The sequence below is a fragment of the Homalodisca vitripennis genome, chromosome 2, assembly GCF_021130785.1.
Source record: "Homalodisca vitripennis isolate AUS2020 chromosome 2, UT_GWSS_2.1, whole genome shotgun sequence".
NCBI classification, from domain to species: Eukaryota; Metazoa; Arthropoda; class Insecta; order Hemiptera; family Cicadellidae; genus Homalodisca; species Homalodisca vitripennis.
In genome coordinates, this window is record NC_060208.1 from 85,610,481 (window position 1) to 85,629,317 (window position 18,837).

The 18,837-nt window shown below is 34.0% G+C and overlaps 1 protein-coding gene across 2 annotated transcripts in view; it reads left to right on the forward strand.

Annotated features, from left to right (window-relative positions):
- Positions 1–18,837, forward strand: part of LOC124354303 (rho GTPase-activating protein 17-like) — a 97,594-nt gene that overhangs the window by 35,760 nt on the left and 42,997 nt on the right. For both annotated transcript variants that reach the window (XM_046804649.1, XM_046804650.1), the window contains exons 3-6: positions 3,302–3,452; positions 10,145–10,218; positions 13,848–14,036; positions 17,962–18,070. In XM_046804649.1, the coding sequence (XP_046660605.1) occupies positions 3,302–3,452; positions 10,145–10,218; positions 13,848–14,036; positions 17,962–18,070 (523 nt within the window). The remainder of the gene's footprint in view (positions 1–3,301; positions 3,453–10,144; positions 10,219–13,847; positions 14,037–17,961; positions 18,071–18,837) is intronic.

Here is an 18,837-nt window from a genome sequence, read left to right on the forward strand (position 1 = left end):
ATCAGTCCCTCTATTTTTTGTGAATTTTCATCCTCTTTTTGAGTGCTACAAGAGCTCTCTGGTTGGTTTTCGTTTTTTTGTATTTCTTTACTCATTACCACGAGTAGTGGAGATCTAAAGGTCACCCCAAGCATTGTCCCGTTCTACTTGGGGAAGGCTATTTAAACTGGAGGTCGCCAGGTATCCAGAGTTCGCATATTAACGACCAAGGACTCCCTTGATTACTAAGCTCTCGGCATATGCTGTTCCACCTTGGCTTGGATACAGAAGGAAATTTAGATTTAGGATAGTTATAGATAGATTTTTACCCGATAGGTGAGAGTAGTACGAAAAGAAAAATGAATGTAATGAGGATAGTTTGAAAGAAGCCCACCAGATCAGCTCAGGCTGATCGGAATAATAAAAGAAGACAAGATTTGGATTAGGTAGTTCCCAGGTGCACGTGCACGAAAAATACAGCACTTGAGAAGAGAGAAGATGGCTGTGCGTGTACTTCGTGGACGCTCTGGTTTGGCACATGTATTGGGGTATGGAGATCCCGCCACTTCAGCACCTAGGGTTTTCGGTTAGTATTGTTTTGAGCAAACCATCATTGGTTATACATTTCATGTGATCGAATATGGAATACCAAGTATTATAATCAATGAAATTATGTTCAATGGCAATTCTGAATGAAGTTACAGCTGAGGACCACTGGTGGCTCTCATGGTGTGGCCAATTCTTTAATGCCTCTATGCTTGTATTTTTTTAACATTTATCAGCTGTTAAAACAAATTATGCTACTGCAGTTTTTTTTAGCATTACCAATGTTTTTTTCCATTTTGAGGGCCCCCGCTAATTTATGTGCTGTCTTGTTTGCTTATTTTATGATCCTCAGTTGTGTGTGTGAACTATAAAAATGAGTACAAAACGTCTTAGAGATGATGATGAAGATCTAAATGATTTTGTACACAGAATTTGAGGAACCTTTGAGCACGGATCAAATGCATGGAAGTGATGTATCACAAGATGAGGATGATTTTGAAGACAATGTTAGTGCAGTTTCCAGTGAATTGTTTGGAGGTTATGACTCGGACATGGATTCAGAATATCTTCCGTCAGGGAACAGCAGTGAATAAAGTGACATTGGCAACATAATAGATCAAGATCAACTAAATCAGCCAGTCCAACTACCTAACATACTTCAGGAGCCTGAAAGTGCAATCCCTCAGGTAAATCAAGACATTCAAACTAACGAATTAGGATTGATCCGGGAAAATACTAATGAAGATAATTTATTATCTTTTCAATTTAATGCACCACCTCTTCTATCACAAGAGATACAGGACACTATTGAGAGCTTCTCTACTTGAAGTGTACAATAAAGTCTTTGTTGAGGATTCTCTCTCTTTAACCAAATTGCAGAGTAAACTTATATGTTCAGCTGACCATTGAATCTGCTGAACCCTCTGAAAAGTCAAGGCTCAAATCCTGGCTTCCCACAGATGAAAATGAAATAAAACAATTAATTGTTTGACCTCTTTATATGGATTGGGCTGGTTCAAATGTCAAGCATAAATTGTTACTGGAGCAGAAAATCTATTTACAAAACCAAAATGTCAAAGACTATGCCTAGAAACAGATTTGAGCTGTTTCTCTGGATGCTTCATTTCTGCGATAACAGGACTGCTGATGAAACAAACAAGCTCTACAAAATACAAGATATACTTGATTTACTACATGAAAAATTCAATATCTTCTCTGAGACCTCAGCAAGACGTCTGTACTGACGGAAGTTTGATCGCTTTTTGTGGTAGAGTAAACTTTAGACAATACATCCCAAACAAAAGAGCCGTTATGGCGTCAATCTGTTTCATCACTTTTCACAATATTGTTTAAAAAATCTTCAAATCATCACTGTACCGTGTCTGATAAATCAAAGCACTTTCAAGTCTTTTGGTTTTGTGCACGTCAGTGGTCATGTTTGGAACCCATCAGGAACACAGCTTGCGATAACCTACAGGACCTGTAAGCGATCTGTAACAACTTCGTACAAAAGGGTGCGTGAAATTTGTTAGAAATTGTCAGATAGCGTTGTCATGGTGAAACGTCTGTTCTCTTGGATGTTTTCGTCAACTGCCCTTACCAGATCATCGATGATGAGAGAATGCCAACCACTCTGATTCTCATCATGCATATTTGTTCGACCACCATTGAACATTGTAACCCACTGATAACCTTCCGCATTATCTATTTTTGATGGCAAACTGTACAGTACTCATAATATGTTCTTTATTGACACAGTTACATTGCAGATAATTTAAAGTTGTATATTCTGAGACACAGTTATACAAAGTAATCACATGATTCTTTTTAGATTTTCTATTTGAAAATATAAGAGAAAATAAAAGAGAAAAATATAAAAGGAAATAAAGGAAAATAAAAGATAATAAAAAAGTAACTATGAGCAAATTGCCTCCACACGACCTCCTGTGTTCAGGTAGGAGGTGTGATCTCTCACGTGTTAAACAAATGTCCAATATCCCATTCACCTCAATTGTTTACTAGAGAAAGATATGTACTGCATAGTAATTAGGCTTTCCAGTATTTTGTCTGAGCGTGTTACAAAAATAGATTCACAACATTTGTTTCCTCATTTCCTGAAACATTTGTTATGACATGTTAATTAATATAACAATGAGAAGATAATTGCAATTTGATTCCAGTATCATTTTAACTTAGATGGTAATCTTTTAGACTGGTTAAATACAAGTCTTCTAGTGTTATAAGAAGTGTTTAAATATATTTATGTAGTGTATTTGTTTTTTAAATATGTTTTACATTTTTATGGATATTGCAGTAGTAGAACTTAAAATTCTATGTAAAAATAACATTTAACCATGGCTTTGCACGTGATTTCCTATTGAATAATAGTTACGTTATAAGCATATTCTTTTTAAATTGCATAATAAACCCTCCTGACCACTTAGTAGGCTGACAATTTTTGTTTTTGTCGGTCCAGGGTGTGAAAATTTCTATTCTGTATGATATATGTCTTGAATGAAATGAGCTATAGATTTGAAATTTTGTATATAATGTCAGCGTAGCCTGTTACGCCACACGTGGTGTGAAAAAAGAAGAAGAAATGTGGTGTGGCGGGCTACTACCTTTTAATATGTTAGAAAGTAGGGCTTCAGACAGTCAGGTGTTAACCCAAAACACAATTAATGTTAATCCGGTAAATCCCTTACAATCCAAAGTGAAGTGTGTAGTTTAAAGAGTTCAATACTATTTCAGTTTTGTAATGTAGTGCTATTTACAGGGCTGGCAAGACCGAAGTGCTCTCCGATGACCTGCAGGCAGCCGATAGACGGGTGGAGTTCATTCGGTTGGCATGCCAGAACACCAGCAAAAAGTTGAGCGGTTCTTTGCAGACTCAAGGACAGGATGCAACAGCGAGAGAGAAAAGACTGGTCAGTGACTGACTGTCAGTAGGGGATGATTATAAAACCTCTTCCCTTCCAATAGTTTCTTTATGTTGCAGATTGTAAAATAATGTCATATAGAGAATGTTTTCAGGTAACAAACTACATTTCTTGTAATTTCCAAACTTTTACAGTACCCCTTTTGAAAAACATTTGCTCCAATCTCATGATTTTCATATTACAATCCCTCCCTCCCTTTCGTGTTAGTATTGTTACAGGGTCCCCACCCGACCGTGAAAACCGTGAAACCGGGAATAAGCCGTGAATTTCGTTCACCGTGAAAAAACCTTAAATAAGCCGTGAATTTTGTTTACATACCGTGAAAATCTCTACAACTTTTGAACAAATAAAATCAACACGGGTCGTCGTCAGACGATCATATGGGAAAGTTGACCTTCGCTATTGCAAAGTAAAAAGTAGCACGCAATGTAGGGGATAGACCACGAAGTTTGACAGGTGCTGCTATCTGAGCGATTTTACTGATAATATGGTTTATAAACAAATGAGGAAAAGGAAGGGCCGGTGGGAGATGACGCTTCCGGCTCAAATCACGTGAGGCCTGTCTTTGTCTGTCGCCAGGTTCCGGGCCTTGGCTACGCTACGCGGCTGTAAACAAGGCATTCTCTGATTGAACGCGAGATTAATAACACAATTTAATTACTTGATAGATTGTCGTTTAATGTAAACACTTTTCGTATTGGAGTTTTATTGTATCAGATATAGTCTATTATTGTTTTCATAAAATAAAAAAAGTATACAAATCCTTAATCTAATGTAAGGAATTTAAATTACATTTTAACTTAATTTCATTCTATTAAATCCCTTATTTTATTTAAATATTAATGAGAAAAATGCTATTCAGTACGATATCTATATCGTTGTGTGTAATGACTGTTAACACAATGTAATAATTATAAAAAATTTTAATTTATGGTGGACAATAAATTGAATTAATTTAGGGTCTTGCGTAAATAAATAGTATAATAATGTGACGGAGCAGAACCTACACGACACATATCAATTAACGCAGCGAGACCATAACTTTATAGGCCTATATAACTGTTTTAATTACCAGTAAGGTCGTTTGAGAAAACAATTTTATTTTTCATCTCTTTAGATATTAAACGGTAGTGATATGCGTTTTCCTTATCAATAATATTTTTTATCATTCCTAAGCTGCATGGATATTACGAGTGTACACGGTTTAAATCTTTTATGGTGAATGTGTGTTTAAATTGTATAATGTATTAGTAAAATATTACAAATGAAACGTCATGTTATAAAAACGTTAGAAAAAAAAACCATTGCATTTTTTCTAACCAGGAAACAACAAACGTCAAGTAACTTTGTAGTGTTAAGCTTTATTACTACAAAACTACAAATCGAGGAAGTCGTCCAAGTATAATTTTGTCGGGTTCCATACGACTACGTTAACGCTATTAATCATTTCATGCAGATGAAAAATATATCGTACAAGGTTCATTTATTGTAATGTGGTGCAGCGATGTTATGGTAAAAATAACCTTTGTTGTCTACTGTCAATGAGAGTGGAAGGGGAGGGGTATATCGTGTACTCCACTCCCCCATCCTCGGACAACAGCTGGTTTCATGTCTCAACATGAAAGATTTGTTTCCCCAGCTCGGCACTCCAATCTTATTCTTATTGTGAGAATTGATATAAAGATTTAAAGCTTTTCATTCAACTCATTCTGACACTTTCTCACGGAAATTCTTCTGTTGAAAGAGGCTTCTCTGTCAACAAACAGTGTATAGTTGAAAACTTGAAGGAGGAGAGTTTAGTCGCGTTGAGAAAAGTTTGTGACGGCGTATCAGCAGCAGGAGGATTGGAGGCAATGGAAATCACTAATGAATTAGTTCATGCTGCCAAAAATTCCCACGCCCACTACTCGGAGCACTTGGCAAAACAACGAGAAGAAATGAAAGACAAAATTAATTCTGAGAAAGAGAGGAAGCAAGCTGCAATAGAAAAAAAAGAATTGGAAGCACAAAAATTCCAGGTTTTGTCCGACGCCAGGAAAAGGGCAGCTGAGTTAGACGATAAGATACAGGAACTTAGCAAAAAGTGCAAATCGTAATTCACTTTTATTCTAGACATTTTTATCAATTTCTTTATTTATGTGTACAAATATAATTTTTTTTGTATAAACTGGTACCAAATAACTTTTCTTATAACAAGTTGTATATAATTTTTATACATTTAACGTTTATATGTTATTTTAATTTCAATAAAATTGCCTTTTCTTATGTACTAATTAAAATGTGAACCTGTGATTATGTGAAAATTTTCCTGTGGAAGAAATCGATCGAAATAATAATAATAATGTGTTAAACAAGAAAATAATTTAATAATCACGCAAGTGTACTTCATGGACTCAAACGAGTTAGCCTTAGCCAATGTACGAATCCTGTCACCCTGCATCTTGTCTAACCTGTGTCAACAAAGTTCTCTTCAGATTTCAACAAACTTGTAAGTTAAAGAAAATTATGAGCTATGTGCATGCTAATTATATTGAAATTTGTCTTTGTCATTGCTTTGATGACTGTTATGATGATGTTTTGTAAAAATAATATGCCTTGTTATATTCATTATGTAGCAAATCGCACATAAAATCGGGCGCTCGCCGCTCATTGCTTGCGTCGTAACCGAAGCCTATTGTTATTTCGTTCTTTTAGACGTTTCCGTCAATTGCTGCACGACCAATGACATCGTTAGTCAAATGGAAAGAAGTTTTATATTGTATTTTACCGCTCTGCCGCGTCTGTAGTGTTTACGTCTCAACTTCGCCCCTCTCCAACACGATTTTGTTTGTACCGGTAACGTTGTTTATGAAAACTTTCCGACCTTGAATTTTAATTTTTTTAACCGTGAAAACCGTGAATTAGCCGTGAATTTGAGTATTTAGATTGAGTGGGAACCCTGTGTTAGAAAGATTATAAAAATAAACATGTTGATATCTTTGTCATAATTTGTTTTAAGGCATCCAAAAATTGAAAATACGAATTGAGTCTGTGTAAAAAAATATTAATCTTTATCAAACATTGAGGAATAAGTAAATTTTGAACGCAAAATACTCAAGAGTTGCTGGAAGTTAAAAGAAATTGATTTGATAATTGGAAATACTTTCCAGTTATTTTTGAAAAAACTGAACGTATTGCAGGAATACAAACACAGCAGTATATAAAATATTGAGTTTTGAGGGTGGTAAAAATTCCTTTATAGTGTTCCACTTGCATCCTACAAGAGCATGCAAAAACACTGAGCTATCTCCATCCATAGTTAACCTGTGTTTTTTTAATGTTGTATTATCAATTAAGCTTTGATTTTGGATTTATTGGAAACTCATAAAAAGAAGAAATATTTGTATTATAATGAAGGTTTGTGCTAAATATCCTTATATTTGTATATAGTCTGCTCAACAATGTATCACTAAAGGATAATTGGTAGTTGAAATTTTGGATGCTAAAAGCATATTGTTCTACAGTGTAAGCCACCAACATTTTGAGTTGAACAAAGTTGTTGTTTAAGTTCAATTGTTAAATCTGCAGCTTTTAAAAATTTAGTATTGGCAGGCGTATTCTATGATAACCTGAATATTTTATATGGTAGGAGCACTTCATATTAGGGGCAGATAAACCAAAACTGATTAATTGGGGATTAGATCAGATAGAGGTCAGTTTAACCCTTGTAGTGTTAATCAACAAAATTTTGTTGCCTTTTACCGTTTCTGTAGTGTTAATTGACTACATTTTCTTGATCAAACATTCCCCCACATAATATACTACGGCAATGTTTTGATTTGATTCATGCACCATTGAATTCGGAAAGAAAAATGCTAAAGAAAGCTAAAGCTTTATTCCTTTATATTATTATGACATAGCAAGTTGATCATTTCAAACATAAAAGAAAACATCAACTGTTTGTTGTGAACACCATCTTGTCACACCATCCTTGTGAACACCATCGGCATAGTTAAAGTTTACTTCTGTGCTGAATCTTGTATTATTATAAGTTTTATTCTTGACTAGTGTGGTATTAAATGTGTAGTGTGTTGTTGGATATTGCACTAGTACCAATAAATATATTTTAGAATAAAGAAATATTTTTTTACTGAATTTTGTTTGATAAATTATCAGCTCTGAGTAGGGTATTGGAATATCACGTGGCTAAAATTCATTTCACATAGTTTATTGTTTTTTCTTTTACTTACTAATCATTATTACCAGCACTCTTTTTAGTTCTGAAGTGACAATTAAGTCTTGGTAAATAGACAGTTTTCACAATCAAATATATATTTACTGTAATTTCTTTGGTTATACGAGGTGTGTCCAAAAAGTGTCCGACCTTGATGTCTGGCATGAACTGACGTTACTCAGCGGCAACGGCAATCTGGTTCCCTTCAAAGTACTCCCCTCTACAAGCCACTACCTTATTCCAACGCTCCTCCCACTTCCGGAAACACTTCTTAAATTCATTTTGCAGAATGGGTAACAGGTCCTTCGTCGCATTTTGTTTTATTTGTTCAACATCGTCAAATCTTTTTCCTTTCAAAGGAATTTTTAATTTCGGAAATAGCCAGAAGTCACATGGAGCTATGTCAGGACTGTAGGGAGGCTGTCGTAGTTGGTTGATGTTGTGTTTGACCAAAAAACGCTGAATAAGATTTGAGGAATGAGGTGGCACGATGACGTGGTGCAGGATCCAGTCACGGCTTGTCCACAGTTCAGGTCATTCAGGTCCTTCACACTGCATCTCGTAGCCGCCTTAGGACCTCAAGATAATACTCCTTATTAACTGTCTGGCCTTATTCACTGTCTAGCCTCTTGGAGCATATTCGTTGGACCAGGACAACGCCGTCCTGGTCAAAAAAAACTGTCAGCATTGTCTTGACATTGCTTCGATTTTGTCTTGCTTTTTTCGGCCGTTGCTCTTTGCGAGTTTTCCACTGTGAAGATTGAGCCTTTGTTTCAGGGTCGTAGCCATAAACCCATGACTCATCACCAATAATAACTTTTTTAAATAGCCATGGTTCACTTTTTATCAAATCCAGATTGTCCTGTGCGATTTCAAGTCGACAGTTCTTTTGGTCTTCTGTCAGCAGCTGAGGAACAAATTTTGCCATAATACGGTTCATTTTTAAATCTTCGTGTAAAATGTTACAAACTGACGATTTTGGTATTCCTAAATCTTCTTCCAGCTCTCGGACAGTCAATCGACGGTTTTCATTAATTGCTGCATGAACACGTTCAAACTTTTCAGCGTTTCTGGCCGTTGAAGGCCTGCCAGATTGGGCATCACTCTCCACTGATATGCGGCCATTTTTAAACCACCTAAACCACTCTTTATTTGTGTATCGCCCATAGATACGTCACCATAAACTTTCCGTATCATAGTAATCGTCTCTGCGCTGTAATCGTCTAGTGCGCTGCTCAACACATTCAGTCATATTGAAATGCGACGCACACACATGGCAGTACTGTACGGAACAGAGCGCTGTGACTCACTGAGTGACCGGATCGTATTCAATGCCTAATATGGGAAGGAGTAGGCTCGCCCCTCCCCTCCTATAACTGGTTTGAGTTGGTCGGTTAGGCCGCGGTCGCCTATTGGTCGTATACTTTTTGGACAGACCTCGTATATGATAACTGTTAGGATCATTGTTTGTCATGTATATACAACTTTGAGTAACCTGTATAGTTGTGGAATAAAAACTTTATTGGTCATTTCAGTAATAAGAAATAGATTTATTCTAAAATATTGGTAATAAAATAGTGATTTATTGTAAATAAACCTACTAAATTTATTATATCTGTAACTTTATTGTTCCTAATGCATTTTAAAGTGTTTGATCACTTATTCTGGTAGACTGGATAAATGTTATGGAAATATGCCATACACTAGATTTTTTGTTTTAACCATTGATTTAAAATTGTTAGAGATGTAGCCTCTAAAAGTGTTTTATAATAATAACATAATATTAATAAACTTTTATCACTTTTAAACATTTATTTTACGTACGATGTACATTTCGGAATCATTGATTCCATCTTCAGGTACAAATAAGGTTAAGTTAAAATAAATAATTAAAATTAATTTGTCATGTGTTTTTTACTACCTTGGTGGCTAAATTTGTTGTATTTAATTTTATGTGAGATCATTCATTGTATATTGTTTAAAAGTCTATCGAATAATAAATTTTTTGTTAGAAAATCTTTGTCATTTAATAATATATTATGATTAATTTTGGCACTTTTGTAAATTTCAAAATGTTCTAAAGTAGATAATAAGCGACTTTTTTTGCTTGTGTGTAAAATTTCAAGATTGTTTTCGATGTTAGTGTATGTATGGCCGGTGTTGTTTAAATGGTCTGCATATTTTGAATTTGATGATGTTTTCAATGCTTTTATGTGTTCATTAAATCTAATTTTGAATGATCGGGCCGGTTTGTCCAATATAGTGGGATTGACAATCGTTGCAATTTAATTTGTATACTCCACTATTGTTGAATTTTGAATTTTGATTTTGGTTTGTTGAATTGCTTTTGTTTTTGTCCAAGTCCAATGTTGTTCGATGTTTTGAATGCCAATTGATATCCTTGTTTATAAAATGATTTGTTAATTTTGTGATAATGTTTACCACATTTTTTGTTTTGATATTTCAGAAAAAGAATGCAGAGTACCTACTTGGCATTGCTATGCTAGAAAGCGGGACCTGTGAAGAGGACTGTTTGCTAAGGTAAGGCTATACTGATGGTGGTCTATGTAAATAAACAGTGTTCTATTTATATAATTGTTAGATCACTTATTTAAGTCCAATATATGAAGTGCAACTGGATTGCTGGATTAACAATTGAAAAATAAAGAGGACGAAACTGTTTTGTCCCAATCTCAGTGATACGTTCCTGCAGTTATTTCTTATTTCAATTCTTAAGCCATGGAATGCCATTTACGTTTTAGGCATGTACCCAATTACAGAATTACATAAACTATTTTTAGGATATAAGAACTCAGTTACTTCAGTGAGCTGTAAGTGTCCTGTTTCAATCATCTTCATTTGCTAGTTTTGCATTCTATTGTGACCAGTGTTCTATTGAGGCTCAGGGAAATCTAGGAATTCTCCAGGATTTTTTAAAACTCTGGAAATCTTATGAAAAAATCAGAAATTTTAAAAATGACTCTGGAACTTCTTAAATTTGGTTTTCACTGAATTTCTTGTCATCCTTTTGTTTAAAATCTCAAGTTTAAGAGCGGAAAATATTTTCAATATCTTAGTTAAAAGTAGTGACGTATTGGAAGTCGAATCTTGAATCCACAGAATCTTCAATAAAAATTCGGATTTGATAATCGATTGACGGGACACCACAATAGTAACTACAGAGATCCGCCATGTAATTAATTATTGGCTGATCAGTTTTACTAAAATTACTGATTGTTAAAACATGTTTTTGCTGTAATTTTTGTTTTGAAAAACATCAAATAAATAACTTACTTGACAAGTTATCATACTTTGATAAATACATTTTTTTTGCAGTTAGCATTTATTATACTGTATTTACATTCCAGCATTGCTGCGAGTCTCCTGCATTTATTCACGGACGGCAACTGATTGACAATATGCAAATTACTGATCACTAAAACTTTGTTCGTACTTTATATTTGAAAATCTGTAAATAAATAACTTAATTAACAAATTAGCATATTTAAAAAAATAAATTTTGCTTTTATTTCTATATTTATGTACATGAATTGCCACAAGTCTGCTGCGTATTTTCTCAGATGGAGCTATTAAGAAGAGCTGTTGATAGATTTAATGACAACATCAAAAGAGAAAACTTTGTATGAGGAAACAAATTAAAACATTAAAGCACTAGACGAGGTAATTCATTCTTAAGCTAAATAATTAGATATCTTATATTAGTGACTTTGTTTTTTTAATTATAACTTACAACATTGAACACTGTTTAATAAAACACATACTAATCTTCTTGCTTTACTATTTTATAAGTACAACTTATATGGCTTCATTTTTTTCAGACATTGTGTGATACCTTACTAATATAAGCTTAAGGTAGTATTAAAACCTGTTGCTTTTCATCAGATTACATTAAACTAACTCTTCGATGTCTTTGGAAATTCCAGAAGTTTAGTCTAAAACACCTGAAAATCTCAAGGAATCTCACTTCAAGAAATGTACAGCAACTCTGATAAAAAACATGTTAGGATGGAATAGAATAGAATATACATACATTTATAACAATAATAAATGTATATAATAAAGAATGTATGTATGTAATGTGTGTAATGTATGTAATGTATGTATGTATGTAATAAATGTTAATGTCATTGTAATATATTTATTACATTGACAATTAATACAGTAGTTGTTTTGCAAAAGTCAAAATATACATTTCTAAATGTATTATAGTTTAGGTATTTCCTCAGTCCCCACAATTGTACATGTGGGCACCACATTCGCATATTAAAACATTTAAAATACATTTAAGCATACCTTAAAAACATTAAAACACAAAATAGGGTTAACAAAGTGCTTTAGGTACTAAGACTCCCAAGTGTGATCCATGAATTCGTCAACCGAGTAAAAATCTGAATTAATGAGGTGTTGTTTCATTCGAGATTTTAATAATATTTTTGGATTATTAAAATTTTATAGTGCCTCAGGGAGACTATTTATAAGTCCGATCCTATCTTGTGATTACAGGTGTTTGAAAGATGCTGTTCTATGTTGGCTGGATCTTTAACAGTCTCTAGCTCTTGTTTCATAGCCATGTATGTCTCTGATCATTGTCAATTGTACATTTGTATTGACAGTACAGAGCAGTTTCCAAGACATAAAAACCAGGTAATGTCAATATGCCCAATTCCCTGAAGGCATTTCTACATGACTGAATTTTAATTTTGCAATAATTCGAACGGACTTTTTTGTTATCTGAACACTTTCAAAACTTGATATAGCGTAACTGCCCCACAGAGTAATACTATAAGACAAATGCAGAAATATTAATCTCTAATAAGCCTTATTAGTACATCAGAGATGCAAAATTATGATAGATTTCGGAGAATACAAATCCCGGACGTTTATCTTGCGCAAATCTTTTTTATATGCACTTTCCAAGTTAAACCCTTGTTGAGATGTATTAAAAGAAATTTGGTACATTCAGTTGGTATTTCATTAGAAATTCGTCCATGTAATGAGAAATTAATGTAATTGGTCTTTGTTTGTTTAGTTATTTTGAATAAGAGAGTTTAAATTTATAAAAGTTTGAATTTACAATGAAGGTAATGATTCAGCACGGAAGCAGAGAGTCGTATCATAGGCGTATTGAATTATTTTTCTATTTTTAACTGATTCCTGAATATTATTAACATAAATCAAAATGCCAATTGGACCTAAGATAGATTCCTGAGGGACTCCTTGTTACACTTTAATTCCCTTTGAAGGTGTGCTCTGGACCTGGATATACTTACTACTTTCGCTAAGGTAAGAGTGGAGCTACTGAAGGGGCACCCCTTTTGCACACACAAAAATTCAGCCTGTGAAGCAATGAATTATGATTTATGCAATCAAAGGCTTTTGAGAGGTCAAAAAAGGCGCTGACGACTGTTTATGCGTTTCAAATCCCTCTACGATCAAATTTATGAGATAAGTAACTGCATCAAGAGCTGATCTTCCGTGTCTTAAACCAAGCTTTGGTTTTCCAGAATTCAGTTCTTTTAACAAAAAAAAGTTATTAAAAACAGTTTTTGGATATTTTACTAAGATAAATAAGATGTGCTCAAGGATTAGCACAGGTGAAAACTTGTATACTCCCTCTGATACCATGATTTGCATACTGATGAAAGGTTTTTGTCGTGACTGTCGCCATAAATGTTTATTTTCAAATCAATTCTGCTGAAAGCCGTAGGGGGTTGAGACCTATTCGCACATTTATTAATTTATATTTTTCAGTCCTTATGGATGTCTTACATTTAATATTCTTACCATTCCTCTTTAAATATATTTCTTATGTTAGTTTATTTTAGTTTTCTAGGGCTAAATATCTTTTTCTAATGGTTATCAGCATATCATGGAAAATTGTTTTTGTATAATTTTTTCTCTTTCATTGTAAAAACTGTATTTATCAGACTGATTGTTTCTTCTAATAACATCACGCACTTCTGATAGTTTGGTTGTAGGCTATTTGCTTCTGTTTGGGTTGATTTTATTTCAGTCATCTTTATCATATTTTTCTAAGAAAAAAAAGTATTAATGATTTTCAAAAACAAACAAAAGCAAGAGATTTAGAACTTTTTAAGGAATATAGAGTATAGTACACATGAATGATATGTTTTGCAATTTTGCTGCAGACATGTGATATCCGAATGTGGTAAGCTAGAGATGTGTCTGGCTAACGCTTGTGTGGACCATGAAGCTCGAGTTGAGGCTTCGGTGTTAGCAACACTGCAGCAGGTCTGCGATGTCGACGTACCTAACATCATGAAGTACAAGAGGAACCTGGCGAAGCTCATATTGGACATGGATAGTGCCAGGACGAGGTAATGAAACTTTGTTGAGCACACTATTCAGTAGCTATACGTGTACTTCAAAATATGAGCCGTGGTAAATTATAAAAGCAAGATAATTTGTATTTATACTTCCGTTATATTAAGAGTATTTAGTCCTGAATAAATTTAACATTTTTGTTCATCAAAATCTCTTTATTTTGTTGTGTTAATATTAAAAATTAACTTCAAGAAAAAAGAAATATAGTTTTACAGTGTTGAATTTGTGCACACTTTTAGCTTACAGTTTTTATTATTTAATAAAATTTGAACTAGTTGTTCATTAAAGTTTGCAGCTGAATGGATAGGTGTATTTAAATAAATAGTAAATATGAAGATTTAGAAAATTAATTTTGATTTAACATGAAAACATAATATTGAGCTGATGATTGAGCTATTAGAGCCTCCGTGAGGGTACTTATTCCGTAAGGTCTGTAACTTATTCAAAATTCACACTGCTCAATTACTGGTCCAATCCTTTTCTTATGTATTTAAAAATATAATCTATACGTACAAACTATAAACACCTTTGTTATTAAATATAATAATTACTTTTATTATATAACACATTTTTGAATGTGAAGTGGGATGTTATTTCATAGTTGCTCTGTTGTAAATATTATATTTATCATGTGTCTATGTAAGTATTCTCTGAGAAATTCCCATAACAACCATTAAGCACTAGTTATGTAAAAGTGTATTTGTGTATTAACCCTTATAACCCAGGCGGACAATATATTGACTGCTGAATACTACGCGAAGCGTTACGGGCAGACAATATATTGTCCGCCGAATTACTCGCCAAACGTACGGGCGGACAATTTAGTGTCCGCCGATTTCATGTTTTGAAATAAAGTATATTGGCTCATGAAATATATATTTAATTGTGTTTATAGTTTTTTGTAGTTTATTGGTGATTTAGTAATCAATATAAATTATCTATTTAAAAGTCTTTGACATTTTTTTATTCTACAGTAAATACTGAGTCGTCCACAGCTGATCAATGCGTCTTGATAGTGGTGTACAGGGTAGGCCTAGGGCAGGACGTTTTTCTTCTTTGATAAAATTACCCAGTAACAAAGTGAAAACTTGTTGGGTTTGTTCTGATAAGGGCACCAAATGTAACAGGAGTAATAGAAAGAGATCTAGAACTGTCTTTTCTCTTTGCCAAAAGGGCTGCCATCCAATGTGTTTGCCCAAACACATTTGCAATTAGGCCTTACTCTTACTCTTACTCCTGTGGCCACTCGAAACCCAGATGATTTTTGACCTCGCCAACAATGTCTCTCCAACTTCCTCTATCTTGAGCCACTTCCAGTGTAGCGCCAATTGTTCTTAAATCCTTCTCCACCTGATCTCTCCATCGCATCCTAGGTCTGCCCAATGGCCTCACTCCCTCTGGTTCCCCTCACCACACCTTCTTTATCATTTTATCTTCTCCCCTATGGGCAACATGGCCCATCCATCTCATTCTTTTACTCCTGATCAGTGCAATCACATCGGGATCTTGGTATATTTCTCTTAATTCTCTGTTCTTCCTGATCCGCCATATGTCTCCTTCTTGAACTGGTCCAAAAATTCTTCTTAGTATTTTGTTTTCAAAGGTTATTAACTTTTTTTGGGATTTCTTTGTGAGTGCCCATACTTCCGACCCGTACATCAAAACTGGCAAGATCATGGTTTTGTAAATTCTTAATTTAACTTTCCTCATTAATAGTTTGCTTTTGAGAAGTTTTGCAAGGCTCCAGTATGTTCTATCTGCTGCTGCTAATCTACATTGGACTTCAACTTCTTCTCTATTGTCATGTGTTATCGTCACTCCTAAATACTTAAATTCCTTTGTAGCCTTGAAATCATGGTTGAGTACTTCTAGCTTTTCTCCTTCCTGTTCCATTCTTCTGCTTATTTTCATGTAGTGTGTCTTGTCTTCGTTTACTTGTAATCCTATTTTTGCAACCTCAACTAAAAAGGCTTCTACTAGTCTGTTTAAATCCCTCTTTCTCTCAGCTAGAATGGCTACATCATCTGCAAATGCCAGGATATTGAACTTATCTCCCAATTTTACTCCTTCAGGCATCCCCTTTATCTTTTTTAGTGCTTCTTCCAGAGCAAAGTTGAATAGAATTGGTGATATTCCATCACCTTGCCTCACTCCTGTATTTATATTAAACAAGTTTGTGTACTCCTTTCCCACCTGTACTTTTCCTTTGGAGCTGCTTACACAGAGTCTTGCTAGACTTATCAGTTTATTTGGGATACTAAACCTTTTCAAAATGTTCCATAGACTACTTCTACTTAGGCAATTAGGCCTACCAGATTAAAAATATTGTAAATATATAAAATAGTGTTTGTAAAAATGTGTAAATAGATTTTGTGACTTAGTGATAGTGAAAAAAACTTCATTGGTTCAATGATTGGAACTCCTTTTGATGCTATTGGTGAGTGATTTGTATTTGTTTTTATTTTTCCAAAAATTGGCACATAACCATTTTAATTTATTTTATTATAAAATTATTTTTTGTTCCACTAAGGGTATGAAATTTTGATATGTTATGGCTAATTAAATGCAGAACTGAAATATTTGGCTCTCCATAATAAAGTTTTTATTATTTCTTGTAGTTTTAAGGCTTAAAAGTTATTTTTTAACATTTTTAAAAGTTTATAAACATAAAAAACATATAATAGCTAATTATTAAATTGCTTTGATAAACTTTAAAATTCTTTATTTAGTTAGAAAATTTAATTCTGCAAATTTTGGTACCAAAAACATTACAATAGCCTGAGTAGAAATCAGAAAAATAATTTGTTATAAAAAAACTTACAAAAACAAAGCAGTGAGCATGCAGCAGTTTTATGAGACTTTCATAAAATTGGCGCAGCAGTTTTAAAAGAACATAGTTTTTTTCTCACGGGATAAAAGGGTTAAGACCAACAATCCGCTTGATAACTTAATAGACACTACTTATGTGCTAAGCTGTTATACTAATGTGTCATATATGTGTTGTAATTTGTATAGGGCTCACAAATTTTTTCAGAAGTTTAATTTAGAGTTGTAAGAGAACAAAAGAGTGAAGTTCTGACAAAAAGTAAAATTAGTTTAGTTAGCAATCATCTTTAATATGAAGTGGGCAGTCTTGCAGGAGAAGAATGTGGGATGGAAAAGGACTTAATATCAACTTTGTGATGTTTTGTTAAAATCAGTATAACCAACCCAAAGCAAAGGCTATACAAATGATAAACTTGTGTGTTATTGTCAAATTTTAAATCTCTTAGTTTGTTATTCTTTAATTACATTTTTTGTTTGTAAGTGTACAAGTTGTGATAATGAAATAATTGGACTTAGGAAATAATGAGTAAACAACATAGCTGAGAGGGGGTGGCTGCAACAGATTCTCAGTTAAAAATCTTATAACATCAAGTTTTCAGTTTATTAGTACATCTGACTTTTTTGTAACACTACCAAACACCTTTCTCAATAAGTATATGGGGATAATCTTTTGTTGTTAATGATGTTAATGTTAATGATGACCTGTGTTCTGGTAGACCAACATAAGTATAAGACACTAACATTAAAAATTTGTTAAATTATTGGAGAAGACCAACTTAAACGTCTCTGTCTTGGACGAGTTTGATTTAGCTGCCTGTGAGTTTTTTCCTAAAACTATTGTTTCTGTTCCAAGATAGCTGAAAGGAACAAGATTGAGTCTATTTAAGCAGTAGAAGCAAACTACGGGGATTATGAATATTCTTACAGAAAATTACTTCCAACATTCCATTGTGCAGTGTAATATTCGTATGGAGAAAGTGAGTCACAATCTGCCGTTCAGCATGTTTTCTCTGTATTCGATGTGTATATCCTGTAGGTTATTATTACTTCTATGACATCCACAATATATAACCGGTTATCCACAATGTTCAGGTATCAGACTGCTGTCAAACACAACTCTTCCTCCTCCTCCCAGGGGAACAAGGTGGAGTCTATACGAGACGAACTAGAGGAGGCAGAAACCAAGGTGGAGCAGTGCAGAGTGAGTTATGAGTGACATTCTCAACATGTGGTATAATTTTAAAGTTTTTTATGGGGGAGGTTTGTGAGACACTAGGCTACAACAATCATTACCTTTGAAGAAGGAGATGCTGGTGGTGTCCCATCATTCCTTACTGCACACTTTGACCGGTCAAAGCTACAACATTGTTATTCTAAGATCGCAGTGACCTAAGCCGTGAGGTTCCTACAATTTCCTTCCATAGTTTGATGGGATTTTGATATAAATTGCCTCCAATCTCCCATACCCATTCTGAATATCCTGTCATTCCCATAATCTGACAAAAGACCTTTTGTATTGGATAATAATGGAGGTTTAACTTACATTCTTGGTCCACAGAACAAAAAGAAAAAAAATACAAAGGGAACTGCTCAAAATCAATTTAGATTTCCAAACTACTGATGCAGAAAAGATTATAGAAAATAGTTTAGATGTTATGGCCAAAAAATTGATAATCAGTCGTGTATTAACAAGTTCGCTGCTAAAAATTAAGTAATGTGTGTTACTAGAGACCCGTGATAACAGAAACGTCAGATGATGATGATGTTACTAGAGACTAATTTTTTTTATTAGTATTATCAGTAATTTAGTTGTTGTGACACGGGTTGGTACAGAAAGGTCATCAAACACCAAAAGAGCCGAATTTCGCCATTTTGAAACGTGCAGTAGATTAACTGCACACGCTCCTGGGGCCAGTCTCTCTTCAAAGCGCGCACTGTTTTCCTTATTGTTTTTGAAAAAACAGACCA